General features: G+C 49.0%; 1 protein-coding gene across 1 annotated transcript; it reads right to left on the bottom strand.

Moving 5' to 3' along the window:
• Positions 1–3,410: 3,410 nt before the first annotated feature.
• LOC121155810 (40S ribosomal protein SA-like) lies at positions 3,411–13,225 on the bottom strand. Its single transcript, XM_040979243.1, is given in 4 exon segments — positions 3,411–3,442; positions 5,289–5,391; positions 12,323–12,717; positions 12,720–13,225. Coding segments are annotated over 4 exon segments (972 nt in total). The 5' UTR covers positions 13,162–13,225.
• Positions 13,226–16,311: the final 3,086 nt, after the last annotated feature.

Genomic DNA, 16,311 nt, shown 5'->3' on the forward strand with positions numbered 1-16,311 from the left:
GCAGACTGAAGTCAACCTAACCCCTCGCAGGCCAACAATAGAAGATTGTTTCTGACTAGTAATATGATCTTTTTTTTTCCCCCTAATGATTTGTTTACTTGAAAGGCAGAGTTACAAAGAGAGAGAGATGAGAGAGATCTTCCGTCTGCTGGCTCACTCCCCAGATGTCGTCACTAACTGGGGCTAGGCCAGGCTGAAGCCAGGAGTCTCCCACGTGGGTGGCGGGGACCTAGACTCATGGGCCATCTTCTGGAGCTGTTCCAGCTGCAGCAGTAGTGGATCAGAAGTGGAACATCTTGGACTTGAACCAGTGCTTGTGTAGGAAGGACACTGGCATCGCAGGTGGGAGCCTACTCCTGCGCCACAAGGCTGACCCAATAGTGTAGACGTGGGTGCAGTTCCTCGGAGTATTACTATGAAGTTTGAGATGTGATTTTTATTTCAAAGACATCATATTTCACTTTTTTAAAAAAAAAATTTAACAGTATTTGTTATCAAACCAGAAACTGAGTTAATTTTAGGTGTGGGCAAAAATTCTCCTATCTTCAGGAGTTCATGTTTCTCGTGATTAAATAAATAGCGAGTACTGAGTATGGGCGACACACTGTGCTAACATGGTGCTTGCTGGTGATACAACCAGGTGTTGTACGCAACCAGGTTTATTACGCAATGTCAACTGCTTTTGCGAAATGTAAAAGCTGAGAAGTCAATGCTTTAGAGCTGGACTGCTGACGTCCCACTTGCCCGTGTACTGAGGCATGCGACGCCTTGTTCTAAACCGCAACTCCTTTTGCCCAGCAGGATGATCTGCCAGGTCTAATAGCACCATCCCAGGTCCGTTCCCAAGGAGACCAAGTGAGACAGAAGAAACGTACTGCCTTCCATCTAGTGACAAGCGCTGGCACCTGAAACCAGAGGCCTGTGCCTTCTTCATGATTGCCCAAACTGCGTCTTCCCTTAAAGTCCACGATACACCCTCACCCAGGTGGGCAGCAAGCCCAGAGACAGGATTGCACCTCCTCAGCTGTTGACTGAGAGCCGTATTTCCTTCAGCCCAAATTGCCATTTCCTTTACTTTTTTTTTTTTTAAGATTTACTTTATGTTCATTGGAAAGTCAGATATACAGAGAGGAGGAGAGACAGAGAGGAAGATCTCCTGTCTGATGATTCACTCCCCAAGCAGCCGCAGTGGCTGAAGCTGAGCCTTTCCGAAGCCAGGAGTCCAGCAGGTCTCCCACATGGGTGCAGGGTCCCAAGGCTTTGGGCCATTCTGCACTGCTTTCCCAGGCCACAGGCAGGGAGCTGGATGGGAATCAGGGGCACCAGGATTTGAACTGGGACCCATATGGGATCCGGGTGCATGCAAGGCGAGGACTTTAGCCACTAGGCTATTGCACCAGGCCCCAAACTGCCAGTTTCACTTGGCACCAGGGACAAGCACCAAGCTTTTAGTAACAGTGTGAAAGCTACGAAGGAGACCAACAGATAGGCCAGCAACAGTAAAATACTGCTAACCCCCTGAGGCTTGAGCTGTTGACTTCACTTCTGTTAGTTCTCCCATTAAGAAAATGGGTAACTTCTGGGGTCGGTAAACCAGGATTGTAATTGTAACTAGCCCCGAGTAAAAAAAGGAAGGTCAAGATGGCTCAGGGTCCGAGCCTAGCCAGCCAGGAAGTGTGACACAGCAAGGGAATGGGATGCACTCTCCATTGAAATCCCCTGTAACAGCGAGACTCTCACGCCGCCGACTCTGCTTAATTTTAAACCCTTGTCCTTTACCAGGGTGCTGCCCGTTTCATGGGTAACTAAATTGCCTTCAGGTTCTGACTATGCTAGAATTCTTACAAAATTTGTTTCTCTTGTGGCTGTCATGGCTAAAGCTGGGAACCTTGACAAACCTAAATATGGGACTGACTTGCATGGGCTACTGATTCGTTAATAGGGAGACATCACATGTGGAGATTTAGAAAACACACTCCAGGCAGCTGAGCCTGGTAGGAGTGAGGGTGGAATGTCAGGCGCCAGAATGGCTGCTTGTCCCACCTTGGCAAATGTTTTAATTCAGTTTCATTTTCTGTCAAAGGGGACAGAAGAATCTGTTGTGTTATTTGGGGCACGGGGAGGTACGTGAGATTCACGTCTAGTGTGTTTATATTGGTGTGTGAGCGTGAAAGAGACAGAGCCATCAGCCAACCTAGACGACAAACTGCGGCAGTTTGCCTGTGACCTCTAGACGTTAGCGCTGCGGGCACTATATTCCGAAAATTGGTTGTGCCCCCCACTCCTTCTCTAAGTCTATAACCCTATTTTGGGATTGTTACTATCCATGGAGGAGGAAGGGTTAACTCTGAAATGCCCTCCCTTCCTGTTTTACAGCTCCAAATGCAGAGAAGACTGGATGCAGAAGCATCAAGGCTGCACCCCTGGCCATGAACCTGTGAAGGACCAGCCGCTCCCTCTCCCCCTGACATTCAGATCATTACCCAATACGCAGATTCACTCCTCAGCTAGGTCGTAATGTTTTCCTGCAAGATAGACCAGGTTTTATGCAAGCAAATCAAAAACAGGGAATCAGAAAAGGCGTCTTGGTCCGCAGCCCTGGAGAGGCCCCCAGGACCCCTGTCTTTCTCCTGCTTTTGGATGGGTTTCTTTCTCTCTCTGTCTCTCTCTGTGTCTCTCTCTCTCTTTCTCTCTCTCTCTCTCTCTGTGTCTCTGTCTCTCTCTGTATCTCTTTTTCTCTCTCTGTCTCTCTATCTCTCTCTCTCTGTCTCTCTGTGTGTCTCTGTCTCTCTCTGTATCTCTTTTTCTCTGTCTCTCTATCTCTCGCTCTCTCTTTCTGTCTCTCTCTCTCCTCTCCTCCTTTCAACCCTCACCCAAGGACTCCCGCACCCTGGGAGGAGGGGTATCCAGTCATTTTCTCCTACTGACCTGAATCCTTCTGTTAAAAGCAGCCATCAGTAGGCGGCAGGTTTTAAGGGGTTTAACACAGAGTGTTCCCTTGGGTGGACATTTCCAAGAAATCCATCCTCCTCAAAACAGTCAACTCCCTCAGCCCACGTGCAGTCCTAGTGGCCCAGGCTAGGACACTATCATAAGCAGACGATCACAACAAATCTACAGTTGTAAACCTGAAGTGGCTGTATCCGTGTTTCCAGGATATAGCAACACTCACATCCAAGGGCTGGGAATATTAGACCCAACACAGAGGCCAGTTCTGTTCCTGTAGCTTAGGGAAAGGAAGTGACATGCAGAAAACGGAAGTGAGGTACAAGCAGCCCGATTGGTCACAGTTCACCTCCATCTCAGTTGAACAACAATTACAACAATTAGCCACTTGTAATTGTAATTGACTGATATTTGGCTACTTGTTTATATGTCAAGGTGAGTGTCTGGTCTGAGGCCTGACTACTTTATTTCCGATCCAGCTTCCAGCTGGTGTATCCTGGGAAGACAAAGGGTAATAATGCTCAAGGGTTGGGCCCCTGCCACCCACATGGGACAGCGCAGCACCCATGAGGGCTCCTGACTGATCCGGTCCAGTCCCAGTGGTTGCAGGCATCTAGGGGGTGCGTCAGCAGATATAACACACCTCTCTGCTACTTCTTTCTCTCTTCCTCTCATTCTTCCAATTATATGGAAACACGTGCATTTTTAAAATGGGATCCAAGAGGATCTAGTGGTCCAAGAGGATCTAGTGAAGGATCTGAGGCGGAAGGGCCCTGGCTGTCCTGAGTGGAGGCAGTGACAGGCACATCTGTATTCAAAAACCACAAGGAGAGAGACAGAGTTCACACACTTGGAGCTGGTGTTGTGGCACAGTGGCTTAAGCTATGACCTGCAGCCTGGCATTCCTACTACCCATTGCAGTCCCAGCCGCTCCGCTCCCAATCCAGCTGCCAGCTAATGTGCCAGGGAAAGCAGCCTTACATGGTCCAAATCCTCGGGCCCCAGAACCCACCGGGAAGACTCCAGTGGAGTTCCAGACTCCTGGCTTTGGCTCGGCCCAGCCCCAGCCACTGTGGCCATTTCTCCCTCCCTCTGCAACTCTGCCTGACAAATAAAAAAGAGTAATAATAAATAAATCCTTCTTTGAAAAAATAAACACCTAATTTAGGGGAGGAATGCCACAAACATAAATTCTAAACCATTCCTGAGGTGAATATTTGGCATAAATAGGATTCAAATGTGATGCTAATATAGAAAAACCTACCTGATTTTTCTCTCTTCTTTGAAATCACCAAAATCCATTAGGAAAAGGGAGCAGACACCAATCATACAATGCTCAAATAGAAACTGCTCAAATAGAAACCGCATGGAAGAAGAAATCATTCAACTTCCCAGGTGAGTAGAAATGCTGATTAGAGTCACATGAAGCAATTTTAGCAAAGTTGTAACACCTAAAGCTTTGTTCTGGTGTGAACGGGGTAGACGTGGAATGCTTGGTCAAGATGGGCCTTGGCAGGATCTGCTCTGAGCTTCAAGGGCTCCGCTGCCTCTCTCTGTGTGGAATCCTGTCCCTCGAGCCATTCTCCGTGCTGTGCGTGTCTTCATCTGCCTTTGTCCTGATGCAATATTCGTTTCAGCTTTTATGCTCTGTGATCTACACCATAGTCTCACCTTTTTTAGCCTAGTGGCTAAAGTCCTCGCCTTGAACGCGCCGGGATCCCATGTGGGCGCCAGTTCTAATCCCAGCAGCCCCACTCCAGCTCCCTGCTTGTGGCCTGGGAAAGCAGTGGAGGACAGCCCAGAACTTTGGAACTCTGCACCCGTGTGGGATACCCAGAAGAAGTTCCTGGATCCTGGCTTCGAATCGGTGCAGCACCGGCTGTTGCAGTCACTTGGGGAGTGAATCATCGGGCAAAGATCTTCCTCTCTGTATATCTGACTTTTTAATAAAAATAAATAAATAAATCTTAAAAAAAAAAAAAAAAGAACCGGCGCCCATATGGGATCCCAACACATGCAGGGCAAGGACTTTAACCACTGCGCTATTGCGCTGGGCCCCACAGTCTCATCTTAACAAGCTTACTTCTAGGTTGTGGTGGGCCTGGGAAGGAAAGAATCAGAAAGCTTCTTGCTCCCTGCCAAGTCCAAAGCATTCCCACAGGGAGATAAGGGAGGGCACTGGAAGCAGGAATTCAAGTGTACGTGACTGGAACATCCTCTGCCAGGGAACATGAGGATCTGGCGGGGAGACTGCCCCAGCTCACAGTATGTGCTAACACTCAGTGTTCAAGGCCCGTGAGACACCAGGTAACACAGGCCAGCGCTTTCTATCAATGCCTTACTGTTTGCCTGCTGCATAGAGAAAGGGGCTATTGTCTTTGAACTTGAAAGTAGAGTCCCTTCCTCCGATCTGCCTTGCTGGTCCAAAGTGGAGGTTCCGATCCACTCCTTTCAGTAGGCATGCTCACCACCACAGCATGCGTTCCGCTGTACCTGGATTGAGGAACTGGCCGTGATGCACAGCTCTGACGTGAGAAGTACCTGAGCACAAGGAGGGAGCTGTGGAGATGAGGGAGCCAAAGGTGCTGGTTGGCACAATCCCACGCTGCAGCTGGGAATGATCTCATTTCTCTCTGTGGCCTGGAAGCCCTTAGTTCAGCACGGCATCTCTAACGTTGTTCCCTGCATGGGTGAGATCCCTCCCGAAGGATGAAACGATCAGCGCTTACTGAGCACCAGGGGTCTGCACGAAACCCTCGACCCACTCCATCAGACTCCCCTTAGAACCCTTTAGGTCTTGCCGAAAGAGTGAGCAGTGAACCCAACAATAATATTTTTGCAGTGCTCAATTTTATAGTTGCCTTGGCTAGGCCCATATTACTGAGATATTTGCTCAAACATCATTCCGCTTAGTTCTATGAAGGTATTTTTGGATGGGGTTGACACAAAAGTCAGTAGACCTTGGGTAAAAGCCATGTGCTTCACCTGTGGGTGGGTCTTGTTCAATCAATTGAAACTGTTAAGAGCAAAAGAGAGCTTCTTAAAGGAAAAGGGAATTCTGACAGTTGATGACCTTGAGGCTTGAGCTGCAGCATCAGCTCTTCCCTGGGCCTCCAGTAGATTCTACAGATCTTAAAAAAGAAAGAAAGAAACAAACAAACAAACATAGTTACAGAGCGAGGGAGAGGAGAATCTTCCATCTGCTGATTCATTCCCTGAAAAGAGGTTGCAAAACTCATGACTGGACCAAGCCAAAGCCAGGGGCAAGGAACTCCTGCTCAGTCTCCCACGTGGGTGGAGCAGGGGCCATCTGCTGCATTCCCACATGCATTATCAGGGAGCTGGATCAGAAGTGCTGCAGCTGGAACTTGACCAGTGCTCCCACGAGATGCAAGCACCACAGGCAATGGCTTAACTTGCTGTACCACAACGCCAGCTCTTGCCCTGAAGATGGTGACTCGAGCCAACTTCTTAAAATCAGTCAAAAAGTACATCCATCTGTCTACCCATCATCTGGCTCTGGAGAATCCTAACTAATCCAGCATGTACACTGGTGCCAGCTCTGCTGCCCTCCAGTAAGAAGCAGGTGCCCCTGTGTGCCAGACACAAGGCCAGAGGCAAAGATGCCAAGGTGAAGAAAGAGCCATAGCACCGGGTAGTCTCCTTCTGGACTGCGACCCTTCTAAGCAATCAGCTGCTTCCTAAACCTCTGTTGCCACGGGTTACAGGTAGATTTAGGCCACAGTAACATCAGGAGGACAGGCAGCAATAGCAGTAAGCATCTGAGATGACAAATGGAGGCTCAAAGCAAGGACAGATGTGGGGCACAGATTGAAGCGAATGGCCAAGAAGCAGCAGCACTGGAAAGCAAAGATGGAGCTGAGTGGCAAGGCGGCAGCTGAGAAGGTAGCAGAAAAGGCCGCTGGGGCCGGAGGGGGCAGGGGAAGGGGAGGAGGGGGCGGTCTGGGGCAGGGAGGCTCCGTCTGGGAGGACGTCACTGTCCCTCCTGTCCGCAGATGCAGGCTGCTATCTGGACTGCTCCCTAGCCTACCTCAAGGCCAGGCTCCAGGGAAAAGACACAGGCTGTCCTTGGGAACAGAGAGAGAGAGGCATGCCAACTTGGGGCTGGGGCCAGGAACAGAAAACAGGCTTAGCCAGAAAAAGGAGATAAACAACACAAAGGCCTGGTGCGCTTCACCCACCCCCACTGGCCAGAATAACTGTTTGCTTACAGTTGAGCTGCGTGAATAAGATGCTATTAAGGGCCACCTAGTAGATGCTCAGGATACGCTAGTTGAGAAAAATGAATTGGTGAATGCATGAAACTTCTGGAACACTCTGACAGCTGAATGCCAATAGACTAAAAGGAAGTGAGAGGAAAGGCTGTTGACCAAGGAGGAGGTCACTAGAGGGGAGCATGTCCCCTTGCACGGGGCAGTGGGAAGTCGCCACCTTCGCTCAGGGGCCTGCTTGCCACACTGTTGTCTGTCAGGTGCCTCCAAGGCCAGTACCCACCAGCGTGTTCCGGCCCGACAGACCCCAGTGCCTGCAAGTTCAATGCCGCCTTTCCAGCCAACACTTGTCTTCAGTGAAGTCATTCTCAGCTTTTCCTTTGGTCTCCCATCCAAGTACTAACCCGGCCCGACCCTGCTTAGCTTCCAAGATCAGACGAGATCGGGCATGTTCAGGGCGGTATGGCCTTAGATGGGCTTTTCCTTTGGATACAAAGGAAATCATAGGCCAGCACTGTGGGGCAGCACGTTAAACCTCTGTGATCCTGGCATCTCATGTTGGAGTACTGGTTCTAGTCCCAGCTGCTTCACTTCTGATCCAGCTCTTTGCTGATGTGCCCTGGGAAGGAAGCAGAAGATGGCCTTGAAGTTCCAGAGTGCTTGCCGCACATGGGGAAGAACCAGATGAATTTCTGGCTCCTGGTTTTGAATCTCTGTGGCTGTTTAGACAGTGAACTACTAAATGGGAGATCTCTCTTTGTTTCTTGCTCCTTTCAAATAAATCAAAATAGTTTTGTTTTTTTTTGTTTGTTTTTTTGTTTGTTTTTAAAGAAAGAACATCAAGGGCCTGGTGCAATCGTGTAGTGGTTTAACTCATCGCCTTGAATGCACTGGGATCCCATATGGGCACCGATTCTAATCCCAGCAGCTCCACTTCCCATCCAGCTCCCTGCCTGTGGCCTGGGAAAGCAGTTGAGGATGGCCCAAAGCCTTGGGACCCTGCACCTGCATGGGAGACCCGGAAGAGCTCCTGGTTCCTGGATTGGCTCAGCTCTAGCTGTTGCAGCCACTTGGGGAGTGAATCATCGGATGGAAGATCTTCCTTTCTGTCCTCCTCTCTGTATATCTGCCTTTCCAATAAAAATAAATAAATCTAAAAAAAAAAAAAGACAGAAAGAACATCAAATCATTTTCACCATTCAGAGCTCAAATACATGAATGATTACACATACAAAAATACACATCTACACACAGTTAATATTAATTATAGTTAGTTATTTCCATAATTTTTCTGTGTACAAAGAGGACTCTTGGTATAATTATGACATTCTACACAAGCCATTTTGCATCTTTTATCTCTCAACGTTATATCCCAAGCACTTTCTTGGGGTATAATGGAATCCTGTTCAGGAATATGCCTTTTTAAACATGAAATCTTCCCTTGGGGACACTCAAGTGGATCACATTGTTGTGCAGCTGTCGCCACTGTTTGGGCCTTGAATGTTTTCATCACCCTGCAGGAAACCTCAGACCCATCCACAGACACTCCCGTTCCCGCTCATCTCCAACCCCTGGCAGCCACTCCTGGGTTTCCTGTCTCTGGACTTGCTGACTCCAAATATTCCACGTAAATGCAATCATATATGGCTTGTTGCCTCTACACTTAAGACAATAATATCAAGGTCCATCCATGCGGTTGTAACTACTAATAACAGTTTTAAATTCTGCTCATCTGCTGAAAAATCCTCTATGATTTACAGTTGCCTGTCCAAATTTTTGCATGGCATTCACTGTTCTACAAACTCTGTTGTTGTTGTTGTTGTTGTTGTTGTTGTTATGATGTGTTTGTTTTTATTGGAAAGGCAGATTTACAGAGAGAAGGAGAGACAGAGAGACAGAGCTTGTGTCCACTGGTTCACTCCACAGCTGGCTGCAACAGCCGGAGCTGAGTCAATTCAAAGCCAGGAGCCAGGAGTTCTTCCAGGTTTCCCACATGGCTGCAGGGTCCCAAGGCTTTGGCTCACCCTCGACTGCTTTCTCAGGCCACAGGTAGTGAACTGGATGGGAAGTGGAGTAGCCAGGGCATGAACTGGCTCCCATGTGGCAAGGATTTAGCACTGAGCCTTCATGCCGGGCCCAAACTCTATCTTCTTACCTTATTTACCCTGACCTGCTCTACTGTCATACCTCTGGCCGTCTGTTGATGTCCCAAAGCTATATCACTAAGTCGGTGGTGCTTTAGGCATAGTAACCAAAAAATTGCAACAAATTCGGGTTCTCAGACCACGTTGAGAAACCTGGCTCTTCAGTTGAAGAGTCCTCCAGGTTATTCTCACGTACACTGAAGTCTGAGGGTTATTGTTCTGGATCACACTCATCCTCAGACTGGTTCCTACACTACCCTCCTCCATCCTCCCGCCTTCCGGGGAAAGTACATTTCTTTTCTTTTTTTTTTTTTTTGTATGTTTTGCTTTTATGTTTTTTTCTTCTGTTGCTTGCATAGTATCAGAGTATCAGATAATGCTTTCCCTGCTCCACCACTGGGAACCACCTGACAGATGGTGTCGGTGGATCCAGGATGAGGAGGCTGGGCAGCATCCACCAGCGACTGTCCAAGGGACTCCATGGCTTATACAGAGTTCAGCAGCCATTGTTGGGCCACATTCAACTTCAAAGCTACTCCTCCCTCCCACGGTCAGAGCCTATTTTAGACTGTCTCAGAAATAAAGCTTGGAGAAGACGAGAGCTAGCTCAGAGAAGTAAAAAGAAAGAATATGGCACAAATAAAGAAGCCTTAATGGCTAGGTGAAAAGGATCCTCCTTGTGATGTAATTTATACAAAGGGACCAAAGCAGAACTCTAGATGGAACACTGAACTCTTCAGCTTTGAAAAAATACAATTAAAGAGTCTGTAAAACCCATGCAATGTTTAAATAAAAAGGTATTTCAGGCCCAGCATGGTGGCCTAGCAGCTAAAGTCCTCGCCTTGAACGCATTGGGATTCCATATGGGCACCAGTTCTAATCCCGGCAGCTGCACTGCTTCAGACAGAAATGTTTGAGAACCAATTTTGCCAATGTGCTCTGTATGCAGGCGGCAGTTGATTTGCTGAGCCCCCAGAGGCAGGCATTGTGCTTGGGACAGTAGGTTCAGATGGTGGAGGTCAGCAAGCCAGAGAACAGAGACGAACCAGTGCCAAGCATCTGAGATCGTAATAGTGGAGATGGTACCGTGCGGACCAAGCCGGCGTCTCAGGCAGCATGAGTTCCTTAAGGTAACTGACCACCTGCTCCACTCTCCCCCTCCTCTGGGTGTGTGATGATCCATCGGAGGACCTCTTGGCTGGGATGGTGATGAGTCAGGAAATAAAAGACCCAGATCAACATGAAGTATGGCTCTCCAAATGAATAAGAGCCAGAGACAAGTGCTGGAATGAATCTCTTCTCAAAGAATGGATTCTTCTGGCTATCCTGCTTACAAGAAACTTCTCTGTCTTTCTCCTTACAGTCTGTCTACTCTTCCAGACCCTGTTCACACCACGCTGGCCGCAACAGTTGGTCAAATCCCCAGCAGGGCATTAGTGAGTCCTCTGCTGTTAAGAGTCTGGATACTCCTTCTCCCTTTGGGGATTCTGAGCCTGAGATGGATGCAGATCAGCTGGGGTGGGGATGGGGTTGACTGAGACCTGTGTCACTGCCGGAGTCCAGCTCCAGCCAAGTTCGGAACTCCAGAAGGGTGCGTGGAGTAAACATAAAGAGAAAAGAAATGGACCATTATGATTTCATGATCATAATGGACAATGTAAGAAAGTTGTCCTTTTATTTATACAGAAGCAGTCACAAGGTCTGGCACAGACTTTTTATGTCATGGTCAACTGGGTGTTTCCAAGGATAATTCTGCCATTTGTTTCATCTTGAAGCAGGATGTTCTCCATCCTGACCGTGTGGTCAGGAAGTTCTCAATAGACGGTACGTATCAGTCAGTAACACATTCTTACTACAATCCTCATTCTACAACTGGAGGGACCTAAATATCAAGGATGGTCAATGGGGGCAGCAGAGACAGAGACAGCATGAATCATAAAAGGCCCTTTTACCAAGACGTTATCAGCAACATCGACTTCCAAGCTCACATTAACAGTAAAAACCAACTCTGCAGTGGCAAACAATGCCGAAACAGATTACAGAATTCTCAGCGGGGTTGTCTGCTGTCCATGAAAAGGGAAGTGGAACTGCCTTCAGGTGGTTGCAGGGACATCCACCAGGCCCTGCCATGCAGCGGGAAATTCCTTGCGGCCTTGCCTGCAATGGACCAGTTCTCTTCACACCTTCGTGTCCTCCACACCCACTGCATGGACCCCAGCGTGTCACCATCAGAGGTTTAGCAAACAGAAGGAAATGGCATCACAAGGGGACAGATGTTGGGCTATAGCTTGTCTATGAGGTCTGTGATGAAGTTTTCAGTAGCTTCGTCAAGAGTTCATTCCAAGCTATGAATCCGAGTTTCCTTATTTGTTCCCCTGGCTGCATCTCAAAGTGATAAATTAAAGAATCAGAGAGTACATGCTTTGTACAAATTCTGCCTTCCTGTGATGCACAGGCAGAATCAGGCAGCTGTCATGGCACCACTCACTGACCCATGGCCGCCACTGCTTTGGCCACAGTGGACACAGGTGGGTGTCTGACCCAAGGCAGGCCAGCCCATCTCTAGCGGTAGTTGGAGTTGAGGTTCTGGATTCTGCACAGTATCTTTGTACAACTGAAACTCCAGTTAGATAAAATCAAGTGCTATGAGGTGAGCTGTAGGTGAGAGTTAGAAGAGAGCTTGGAGGAATTTCTTAGAGAGAGAGCAATAGGTGTTTGATCTCGTCTCAAGCAGAGGAAAGAACGTGAGGAGGACAGGAGCTGGATAGGAAGTGGAGCAGCTGGGACACGAACTGGCACCCATATGGGATCCCAGTGCTTGCTAAAGAAGCATTTAGCCATTAAGCCATTGTGCCATGCCCATTGTCATACGCTTACTCCATTTTCTGCTCATGTAATAACTGCCTTAGGGTGAGTAGCTTCTTTTTTTCTTTAGAAACTGGTATTTATTTTCCGTCAACTTCACATCTGCTTCCAAGAGTGCAGATCACTCAAGACCACATCAGTGGCCTGAGCCGTGGGGGCTGCAGACCAGTCTTCAGTGGCAGGTTGGGCGCTCCAGTCTTCAGTGGGGAACTGCTGGGTGGGCACAGAAGGCACCTGCACACCCTCAGACCAGTGTGCAACCTCGGGCTGGGTAGCCGTGAACTCGGGAGCAGGAGCGGTCCATTCACCCTGGAACTCCTCTTGGGTAAAGGCCTTTTCAGCCGCAGCCTGCTCTTCTTTTTCAATCTCTTCAGGGACGCGGTAGAAGTAGAGATCAGGCATGACTTCCCACGGGTGTTCACGGGAGATGGTGCCACGCATGCGCAGAACCTCCCGGGCCAGCATCCACCACATCAAACCCACGGAGTGGGATCCCTTGTTGTTGCACGGGATAGCAATATCCACGTAGCGCACAGAGCAATGGTGGGCAGGTTCACGCACGACGCCTCCGTGAGGGGCTGGTGGTCGGCCCTGGGATCTGTCACCAGCAGGAGCCGCGGCTCCCGGAAGGCGGCCTGGATCTGGTTAGTGAAGGCACCGGCAGTGGAACGGCCAGCAATGGGAGTAGCTCCAGTGGCAGCAGCAAACTTCAGCACAGCCCTCTGGCCAGTGTTCCGGGAGGAGATCACGCTGACGTCAGCAGGGTTCTCGATGGCCACGATGGCCCACGCCGCCAGCAGGAGCTTCTCCCAGGTCCTCTTGAGGTTGATGATGTAGATGCCATCGCTTTTCCTTTTGCAGATGGACTGCTCCATCTGGAAGTCGAGGTTGGTGCCTCCCAGGTGGGTTCCCGCAGCCAGGAACTTGAAGACATCCTCCTCCTTCATCTGCAAGACGTCAAGGGCTCCGGACATTGCGACAGCTTCCCTGTAAAGTTACGCCGAGAATCAAAGACAACGCCGTATGGAGCCCTCCCCGGGAGCGCAGAAAGGAGGGTGAGTAGCTTTTAAAGAAAAAAGATTTGGGCCCAGCGCAGTGACCTAGCAGCTAAAGTCCTCACCTTAAATGCACCGGGATCCCATATGGGCACTGGCTTTAATCCCGGCAGCCCTGCTTCCCATCAGCTCCCTGCTTGTGGCCTGGGAAAGCAGTCCGGGGCGGCCCCAAAGCCTTGGGACCCTGCACCCATATGGGAGACCTGGAGGAAGTTCCTGGATCCTGGCTTCAGATTGGCGCAGCTCCAGCCATTGCAGTCACCTGGGTAGTGAATCATCCGATGGAAGATCTTCTTCTCTGTCTTTCCTCCTCTCTGTATATCTGTCTTTGCAACAAAAATAAGTAAATCTTCAATAAATAAATCTTTAAAAAAAAAAAAAAAGGTTAAGGATGAGTGGGGATGGTGGAAGAGGCAATCCCTGAGTCTATGGAACTGTTTTATGAAAAATAAAAATTAGGACCCAGAATGATCGCTCAGGGGCCTTGCATGCCCCAGGATCCTAGATGCGTGCTGGTTCAGGTCCCGGCTGCTCCACTTCAAATCTAGCTCCCTGCCTATGGCCTGGGAAAACAGCTGGGGATGGCCCAAAGCCTTGGGACCCTGCACCTATGTCATAGACCTGCAAGAACCTCCTGGATCCTGGCTTTGGATTGGCTCTGCTATGGCCATTGTGGCCACTTGGGGAGTGAATCAATGGATGGAAGAGCTTCCTCTCTGTATGTCTGACTTTCCAATAAAAAAAAAAAAAATCTTAAAAAAAAAAAGATTCCCTCCAACTGAATTGCTGATCTCAGAACCCCAACTGCAGGTTCCATGTTCTGATCGTGGGGTGCAAGTGTCAAAGCTGAGCCTCCTCAGAGGCTGACAGAGCAGTGACAACATATCCAGGTACACATGGAGGATATGGCAGACCATAGGAGCCTGCTGAAGACACCTGGTACCACAACAGAGGACGGAGAACAGAACAAACAGATCATCTACCCCAGCCATGTGTTGGCAGTGAAAATCTAGGCAGAGACTCTAAAGTGGACTATGTCAGCCAGTAGATTCTGGAGAGATGGCATCATGCTTGGAGTGGCGAGACTGGCAGCAACTCAGAACTGTTGAACTATCAAAACCACTTGAACAGGACCCTCGGAGCATGCCCCACATCGGGCACCTGGGATGGGTGGAAGGCTGAGTGGGGCTTCTCCCTTTATCTCCCCTTACTCCAGATACAGAAAATAACAATAATAATGTGGAAAAAATGGTCTTACCCACTTTCCGGTAGCCCTTGACCCTTTGTACCCTAACCAACTATGTAAAGATTATCAAAATAATTTAAAAAAAACAAAACAAAACAAAAAACAAAAGATAAAATTTAGAAGTAGAGCAGAACACTTAAAGTGCAGGGAGTTATTTATTATTCATTATTATTGCTATTTAAGGCAAGCCTTAAAAGAGACCACGAGGTGGCCCCTCCCTGCCAACAGCGCTGATCGTGGCCGAGCCAATGTCTCAGTTTGCATCAAATTTGCATCCCAGAAAGAACTTTGGGACCCACCTTTCCTGGATGCAGCTGGGAAACGATAAGGAGCTGGGGAAGGTCCAGGCTAATTCAGTGTACAGCCAGGGCCGAGTGGGGGCTGGGAGCAGTCCCTGATCGCCCAGACTCTCACCAAGGGCAGAGGAGCACAGCTGCTTCAACGGTTAAATGTGGCTCCCAGGCCCGACTTTTCCAGGAACTGACACCAATTCTGAGTCTGCCTCCACAGAGCTGTGGTTAGGCACACATTTCTGAGGAGTTGGTTCGGTTTCAATGTTTTCCAACGTCTGGGAAAAACAGAACTATGAAAGTCGAGCGCTGCAGGGCTGTTGTTTGGGTTTTGAAAGAGGAACATTTTGAAACACCAAGTATGTTCTTTTTAACAATATTGTTTTACTGAAGGAGGTTTGCTTGGAGTCGAAGCAAGTATTCAGCAACTGATATAAAACACGGGGTCTTCCTTGTGGCTCTTGAGTCAGCTCCAAAGGGTGTGCTTTTAGAAAGAGAGAGAGAGAGAGAGAGAGAGGAGAGGGGGAAGGAGGGAAGAGGACAGGGAGAGAGCGCACTGGACCGGAAGAGGGAGCTGGAGGCTGTTGTGCTGCTTCCTATGGAATGTTCTGGCTATTACCACATCCCTTTTCTCAAGGCCATGAAGATCTTCTCAGAGAGGCTGGAATTTACCCCGAAGTGGCTATTAGCTTTTGGTTTTTGATGTCTTGAAATAACCAATATGTGCAGGTGCTTTCCTTAGTTATACACAGCATAATCTAATTATCCGGACTTTAGTGTTTTCTTACAGATCCAATAGCGTTTCATTTGCTTGATGCAGAAAGAAACACAGACATTCAAAAGGGGTTTCCAGACTGCTGCTTCCGGCCAAGAAGGAGTCACAGGGAGTGGATTTATGCCCTGGCCTGGAACACAGGTTTTGCTAACAAGAGGTGGTTTAAGATACCAGATGTCACGCAACAAGGAGCAGTGATCTCTGAGACGCGGCCCCATCTGGTGGTCTTGAGACAGTGTCCAGGCTGCCGAGTAGGGCAGTGGACACAGGCAAAGCTCTGTGGTTTTGCAAGAGGCAGAAAGGCGTGTCTGAGAACAAACAGCCACAGGCCACGGGATTCCAGGGAGAGAACTGGAGGCTGCTGATGCTCTTGACCGTTCACAGGATGAGGTCACCCGAGTCCAGGCAGGAGATGAGCCCAATAGGCCCAAAGGGCCCTCGTGCTTGCCACGAGGGGCCACGAGTGGCACTCCTCCGCATCAGCCAGTCTGAAAAAAAAAAAATCTCCTAATTCACGGGACTTACAGGACGCTCCATAGTAAACAACCAGCAAGATACACCCCTTAATGCAGACAAAGACCGAGGCAAGCCAGCCCCGGCCTGACACATGGCGGAATCAGAAGACACACATTCAGGAAGTTACTGGCTTCAAAAAGTTCAACAGAAATAAGGAAGATGGGGGCAAAGAGCTAAGTCCAGCTTCTTCACGTGCAAGTGGCATCGTCCGATCCTGAAAATTCACTGGATAGGATGCGGGG

This window comes from Ochotona curzoniae, unplaced genomic scaffold, assembly GCF_017591425.1.
Source record: "Ochotona curzoniae isolate NIBS_2020 unplaced genomic scaffold, NIBS_Ocur_1.0 contig_3176, whole genome shotgun sequence".
Classification (NCBI taxonomy): domain Eukaryota; kingdom Metazoa; phylum Chordata; class Mammalia; order Lagomorpha; family Ochotonidae; genus Ochotona; species Ochotona curzoniae.